The sequence below is a fragment of the Carya illinoinensis genome, chromosome 7, assembly GCF_018687715.1.
Source record: "Carya illinoinensis cultivar Pawnee chromosome 7, C.illinoinensisPawnee_v1, whole genome shotgun sequence".
Taxonomy (NCBI): domain Eukaryota; kingdom Viridiplantae; phylum Streptophyta; class Magnoliopsida; order Fagales; family Juglandaceae; genus Carya; species Carya illinoinensis.
Window position 1 is genome coordinate 10,405,134 of NC_056758.1, and position 7,584 is coordinate 10,412,717.

A 7,584-nucleotide genomic window follows, 5' to 3' on the forward strand; every position below is an offset into this window, starting at 1 on the left:
ATAGAAAAAAAGAATTACCATAAACCTCGTATCAAAAGTCAAATCGAGAACTTACTTAGGCCCTAATACCAATGTTACAAATTCTAGATCGGAGTACATAACGGAAGCATTTACCTCTTGTGGTAAATTACAGATCTAATGTAGTTTTTCCACAGAATTTTCCATCATTGCTATTCATCCAAATTCATCCTCTGAGGATGAAGTGTGTCACATGTTAAAAATCAAGATAACAATCACATACCGTAACAGCCTAAATGCTGAGACTAGAGAGAGACATATTTGAGAGAGAGTGAAAACCTACCTCTCTCTTTGTTGTCTCTGAGTCCTATCTCAAAGCAAGAAATAACCTTTTCTTTATTCTACATGATGAACAACAAAAAGAAGCCGAGGAAGAATCCATGCAGGAGGAACAACTGGTTAAGCATCAAAACCCCAGATAACGAACTAAACAAATCAAGTAGAACCATAAAATAAAGTAATCTCAAATTTGAGCCAAAACTATGTAAACTAAACCCACAAAAAATATTAAAAAAAAAATCTGGAGAAGACTATGCACCTGAGATGATTATTTCCCATAGACCTTGAACACACCGACCTTCCTGCTTTTCTAGTCAAGATTGTTCAATTGCTTCCTCAACTTTGGTCCATGACCACCACCACACAAAGCAAATCACAGGACCAAATGGGAGCATGCTTCACAGGACTACCTGAAAACGTAGCACATCTCCTTTTTCAATAACAAAAAAGAAAAAAGAAAAAAGAAACTCAATCTCAGCAGTTGATTGAGCGGTCAGCAGAGGAGAGCCTCCATTGAAGCTGCGATCCTCAGAGCAAATGAGATATGGAAGCTCTGCATATCTCAGATTTTACCAAGAGGAAAAGAAACAGGTACCATCTGAAGCTATATTAATGAACTTGAGAGGAGTCGTGCCACAGGCATGGACCCATGCACAGACAATGTTCATGGGTTAGCATGGCAATGCCACTGCCACATTAGCGTATCATTGACAGTGCTGATGTGACATGCCACATCAGACACAACTGTGGTAGTGCCACTTGGCATTGGCATTGCCACATCAGCCCATACAAGGGTCCGTGCACTTATAATTTCTGAAAAAGTAAAAGACAGAAAAGCAGAGTAGCAGCTGAAGCACACATGGGCACACCAAATGTAAACCTGTCATCCATTGACCAAAAGTAACCCCCGTGTAACTTGAAATCCTTCCAGTACTTTCTGTTAAGATCTTAAAATCCAAACAAAATGACTGAACAGCCCACCAGCAAACTGAGTATGACAACTAATGGGCACAAAAACGCCATTCAATGGCCAAAAGCAAAATATAGGCTAATTAAAAAGACCGAAAACATTAAAACAGAAGTGCCTATTCCACGAAAATACCAAACAGGCACAAAATGGTCATCTTAGACATGAAAGGTTGACAGCAAAAAACCATCAACTAAAATATTTCTTACACACCATAATAACTTCATATTATAATCAACACAACATTAAATTGTCCGCACAATTTCAAGAAAAATAATGTACATGAGCAGCATCGCAGTTTTATTGTTTATCACAGAGTATAGGCTGCAGAGATTTCCAATATTTCAGCCTGAATTGGTTTCTACTTATACTAATTACAAATATCTTTACCATGTTACTTGCAACCCAATGCTCCAATTAATGCTACCGAACATTAAAAAGTAGGGCACCAACTGACCTTCCGATTCTTATATAGCCTATAGTGTAAAAAATAAAAAAGAAATACAATGAAGACTAGTATATGTATATATTTATATAGTACACCGGTTGGGGGAGTCTCACAAAATAAGGAAAGTGATCAAACAATAACAAAAATAGAAAGAAGAAGAATTGTGACTGTGTAAGTAAAAGACTTCAACTTGGGTGAATAACTGGATGGTGCTGCCGCAGGCGTATGAGAATTGTTTCCATTGCCTTCCGTGGTTACTGGGATAACAGGAAGAACAGGGGAAACCACAGAAGATGGTGCTGGGCTGATGGGTAGAGTGTTAGAACTCTCATCATTGTAACCTGGGGACAGTAAGTCTCATTATAGCAACTTAAAAGAACTCACCAAGAGAATAGAAATCTGCAAATTAGAAAAAAAGAACCACACTCACAGTTTGAGTCCTTCCAACCTAATATCATCTTCTCACGATCAAAAACTACATGATAACCAATCATGAAGTTTTCTGGATGAAAATAAATAAATTCACAACGTAAGTGGCAACTTGTCAATTCAAACACATAAGTATGCATGATGGTTTTCCGTTAAAAATAAGGCTTGTTCAAGGAGGCAATGATGAAAGAAAATATATATTTTTCTTGTGCAAACATTAACTCCTGGTTTAAAGACTGCACAGCCTACATTGACGAGCCTCCCATAATTCAAACTCAAATTAATAATATCTTGCTGTATAAGGAATAATGATTTTTAACCATCATGCAGTGGCAATACAAGTCTAAAAAGGAAGGGAGTACTGGACCAGGAGGGTGAATATAGTCATGGTTTTTAAATTTCTAGTTTTCTATGTATTAAAGTAACAGTAGACAGAATGAGTCACTTTGCAGATCTATCTGACTCACCCAAAAGCTGCAACTACCCTCATATAGTTAAAGAAAAATAAACCGCTCAAGTACTTCTGTGCTTTTTGATCACTTCAGAATTCATTATCCTAGAGTTTCAGAGAGTAGAAGGATATGTAGAATTTCCACAACAATGTAGTTAAAACACCTAAAGGGATATATGCACAAAGTCTAAATTCCAAAATGATAAAAAAAAACGAAAATCTGTAGTCATTAACACGAAGGGTTTTCAAACAAACAAAACTCTTCTTGAGCTACAAATAAGCAATTTATCAATAAATAGATACTCACGTCCTATGATGTTTATATCTTCACTTTTGAGAAGAGCCAGACAATACAAATATCCACCCTCCTGGAGACCATAATATCAAACTTTAGAATAACTCAACTAGGAAAAGGAAATTAAAGTTCTAGAAGTGAGATCATACCGGAGTTGGGATCAATGCAGTTGGATGTTTGACAAAATAGTCGTCTCCGCCTTTCATTGTCAGATTCATACTAGGGATTTTTTTAAAGTTGCTGTGGTTTGCACTGCATATAAAGTGGATTCAGTGCCTCAGAGTTGAAAGGGTGAAACCAATACAAAATAGGAACAGGGTTTTCGTTCATATAAATTACCGTAATTCATAACAGTATTCAAAGGGGATCACAGAATCAGGTGAATGCCGCTTTTCTTCAACCTTGGAATTGAACTGAATAGCAACATAAATCATAGATACTCGGATCTTAAAAAATACAAATTCCCAACAAATAACACATAATAGCGTTATGTAAAGAACTTACACTCTCAGAAATAAAAGTATAAGCCGGGTCACTTAGGTGTGTGAAAGCTGTACCAGAGTCAAAGATGGCACTGAACTCCAGCTCAGAAGAATTGCTTCCCACAGTTATTCGAGTGATGCTGATGTTATAAGATGGACTGACAAGAAGTCCCCAAAGGCAAAAATCGTTACAAGTAGCATACGATTCTGATCAAACATATTTTTATTTGCAAATCAAGAAGTGCCAGTGAACACCCAATCGGCATTGACCCAGGTATTTCAAGGGTTAGATACGGGGTTTGAATCCCACCATCCCCATTAACTAAAAATACAAAAGGACTTACTGTGATTGCCGAACATTGAATGGTGTTTCACTTTGGTCTGAGCTGCCATTAAATCCAAAATTGATTCTCCCAACCCCATCAAGTCCAAAACACAATGCAAAGGAATTTGAAGCTAGCCTATTTTTTGCTAAGATGCTAGGTATGGATATATCTTGCATGCCAAGCCCAAACAGACCGTTTGGTGCTGCACCCATCAAAAAAGTACCAGTCTGATTTTGACCACAACTGCAAATAGCTACATATTAGACAAGGGGGACCACATATAAACAAAAATTTGCTGAACAAATCTGACCACAAGGTAAAAAACAAGAGCTCACTTCAAGGAATAAGAGGGTAATGCTGTCACATATGAAGGAGATAAAAAGAATTGATGATCTCGTAAAATTAAGGCTTACATGTTTCTGGTACTATAACTGACCCCTCTAGAGGTTTCTAATATGTTGGTGACCAACTACTCCCCCCACGGGAAATTTTCACCTTCTCTTTTTCTATATAAATAGATATTTGGTGATCACCTACTGCCCCCAGTGATGGCAATACAACAACTTGAGAGACCTCATGATAATCATTCCTACTAGAGGAGAACAAAGCCACACCAACTCTAGGTTCATCACCCACATGATCTACATTTTCAAAATCTCCCATTCTACAACCAATCAGGAAAAAAAAAAACCCATCTCCCATTCTCCAGTTTTTTGTCATTTCAACTGACAATTAATTGATTATAGTCAAGTTTCTAAACTAAATATCACTGACGATTTAACATCATATTCATTTGAAAAGCTGCTCATCTGTATGTAGGGAGATATTTTGATATCACAAAGAACAAAGAGTTATCAAATATTCCACCCCAATGTTTTTGGTGGTAAGTGAAGGAAGAATAGTGTACCCAAATGTAATCCGAGCGTCAACAGCTTTTGATTGATCATCATCTGTAACTAAGCGTAAAACATCCTCTACCAAGATCCCAGTAGATGAAGTATTGTTAGAAAGATACACAATTTTATAACCACAATTACTACTTGCTGAAGACCATTGATCACTTGGTCTGCACAGGGTGCTGCCGCTGGATAATTTTTCACTTGTTGATGAATTATTAGGGCTGTAGATGTTGAGTTTTATTTCCTGCTTCACAAAAGAGTAATAATAAAAGAATTCAGGACTCGAAGAAAGCTTCTATCACCACCCATTCACAAAATAACCAAATACGTGGAAAACATAAGACCACAGAGCTAATGAATGATTAAAGCTTGTCCTATAGTCATACGTTTGGTAGAGTTTTCAGGGTGTGGCAAAGAAAATTTGAAATATATTGAGTAAAGACTAAAACAGTTTCGCAAGTATTTGTTAATGATTTGGAAATTTGAGTTGCTTTCCCCTTCATTTAAAAGCTCTCATTTTACAAAAGTGCATGATTATAGTAAATTCAACAAAGTGGCGGGAAAGTCCAGGTGATGGTAGTAAGCATAACTGCAGCAAGAGATTGACACACAGGCTGAAGAAAAAATCATTGTTATGATAAATAATAACAATATCCAGATAGCAGTTGAAACAATATTTATAACAGATCATGATTCCAAGCAAATAAATAAAAATTCAAAGCATTACAACATACAATTCCAGATGATGTCTGCAAGCCAGTAACGCAGCCATCTTTCTTACAATCGCATGGTAGCCAGAACAAATTACTGCCTGTGTCTAATGCCACCAAAAAGGATAAACTTGGTGTCCCCACAGAAACATTGGCGTAATGCAAACTGAAACACCACGAAGATAGAAAGCAGTGGTTAGTTATTAGAAAAGTGACACGAAGAGAATCCCACAAAACTTTCATTCCAAGTTTCGTCAACAGGAAAATCGAGGGAAATTTCAAACCAAGCAAACAAATCCGTAACTTTAAGAACTCATTTTCCATATCCATCAACATCGAAGGAAAAACTCCCAATCTCCTCTTCTCCTCCAGTTTCTTAGCCTCGTAATAAAATATTATTCAAATATTTTTTTAATATTATTTTTATCTAAAATTTGAAAATATTTAATTATTTATTTTATTTTTTATAAAAATATAAAAATTTAAAAAAATTATAATAATTAGATAAAATGAAATGAATATAGAAGTTTTGTAAAATCGAATCAGGTCAGTGTAACCAAGAAATCATATCAAAATTCTTCAAAAGGCCCCAAAAGGTTTTTTTTTAAGAACTAGTAATACACGCGCATGAGGCGTTCAGGATCGTACAATCCCAAAGTGCCGATAAAGAGAGTGTCGTTTCCGTTGGCGAAAGTGAGTGGCGAGGACTGGCCGTAGCTGGCGGCGAGGTGACGGGCGCGAATTAAGCGGTCACGGTGGGCCATGACAACGTAGTAGTCCAAGCTTCCCTTCTCCGGGAGGTCATCGAGGCCGAGAAATCCCTTAACGGGATCGGAGAAGCGGTGGTGGATGTCGAATCCATAACAGATCCGGGACCCCAAACCGAAAAAGAAAACGAATAGTAAGTATGAACAAAAAGAAGTAAAGGGAGGAGGCCAAGCCATGGTTAAGAAGTCGATGCTGTTGCTACTGCTGGAAAAGCGAATCTAGACATACATATGTAGAATGAAGAGGAGGAGCCAAAGTGAAGATATTTAAGTTATTATAGACTGGAAACTTGGAAGCAACTGAGGACTTCGACGCCCTCTCATTTGTTGCCAGAAGAATATTACGAAAACTCTCTGATAAGACTCTGAGAGAGAGAGAGAGGAGAAGGCCGTAGGGGGTAGAATGGGGAAACGAAAACCGAGATCGGCACTCCAAGGGTCAAAAATCGTTCTATCGCTGAGTGAGAAAGACGGATCCCACTTCTTGTGTACTCGCATTCACAAGCTGTACTTTTCTCTCACACTGTAGGGGAGAGAGCAGGACTGAGCATTAGAGCATCGGCAATGACTTTTTCATCTTTATTTTTATTTTTAAATTTGAAGAATATGTGCTTAAAATCATTCACATTGATTTATTCATCTCTAAAATTATAAATAATTAAGAGATAAATAATTAACTACAGTCTTTATTCAAACATGAAGAACACCTTTTCATTCTTCAAACAATATTTTTATTATTTTTTCTCTCAACATCCCAAACGGCTCTCTCTTTTATTTCTTTTTCTCTGCTCTCTCTCTCTTCTCCTCTTCTTTCTCCATCCCCGAACGCCTCCACCTCCCTCCTTCTCTTTTCTCTTCTCTCTCCATCGCCGAAGGCCCGAACGCTCTTTCGGCTCTCCATCGCCGAACGCTCTCCATCCCCGAACGACTCTCTCTTCTTCTCTTCTTCTCTCTCCATCCGAACAGCTCTCTCTTATTCTCTTCGCACCCATTTCACTCCTTTGTCTCTCGCTGCTCTGTTTTCTCTCTTGGACGCCCACAATTTTCTGGTGGTTTCTTCATCAACGGCGGCCTCTTCTCTCGCTCACGGCCCTGCTCTTCACGGTTTTCTCTCGGTGCAATTTATTGAGGCTCTGATTTGGGTTTTTTCTCTCGGATTTACATGCCTCTAGATGTGGGTTAGAGGATTTTTTTCTGATTTGGGTTTTTTCTGGTTATGTACTGGTGGTTGTTGCTGTGGAGCTGCCGAGGAGCTGAATGGTGCTGTCGTGGAGCTGCTGTGGAGCTGCCGTGGAGCTGCCGTGGGTTTGAATGGTGCTGCCGAGTGCCGTGGAGCTGAATATTCAGATTTTAGGAAAAAAAAAATTATAATAATATTTTATTATTATTTGGTCAAAAAATACATAATCCAATGTAAGAATTTTTCTTCATCTTCAAAATCAATTTTCAAAAGATGTGATTTTAAAGATGAAGATACATAAACCATTGCTAGTGCTCTTAGCAATTTAGCAAT

General features: G+C 37.8%; 1 protein-coding gene across 2 annotated transcripts; it reads right to left on the bottom strand.

Annotated features, from left to right (window-relative positions):
* Positions 1-1,465: 1,465 nt before the first annotated feature.
* Positions 1,466-6,629, bottom strand: LOC122315016 (aspartyl protease family protein 1-like). Of its 2 annotated transcripts, none has more exons than XM_043130694.1 (10): positions 5,953-6,629; positions 5,329-5,470; positions 4,603-4,841; positions 3,714-3,938; positions 3,392-3,527; positions 3,227-3,300; positions 3,037-3,139; positions 2,900-2,960; positions 2,143-2,214; positions 1,466-2,053 (listed from the first exon to the last, which is right to left on the bottom strand). In XM_043130694.1, the coding sequence occupies exons 1-10, from the start codon at positions 6,246-6,248 to the stop codon at positions 1,842-1,844; spliced, it is 1,560 nt and encodes a 519-aa protein (XP_042986628.1). In that variant the 5' UTR covers positions 6,249-6,629; the 3' UTR covers positions 1,466-1,841. The 2 variants fall into 2 exon arrangements, with proteins under 2 accessions (XP_042986628.1, XP_042986629.1); XM_043130695.1 differs by having other exon boundaries at positions 4,603-4,838; positions 5,953-6,628.
* Positions 6,630-7,584: the final 955 nt, after the last annotated feature.

Excerpts from the sequence above, each read along its gene's own strand:
- LOC122315016 (XM_043130694.1), bottom strand. The coding sequence starts at position 6,248 with ATGGCTTGGCCTCCTCCCTTTACTTCTTTTTGTTCATACTTACTATTC. Across the intron at positions 5,471-5,952 it reads TTTATCGGCACTTTGGGATT|TTTGCATTACGCCAATGTTT; the intron begins GTACGATCCTGA and ends GTGGTGTTTCAG. Across the intron at positions 2,215-2,899 it reads AGATATAAACATCATAGGAC|AAAACTTCATGATTGGTTAT; the intron begins GTGAGTATCTAT and ends ATTTTCATCCAG.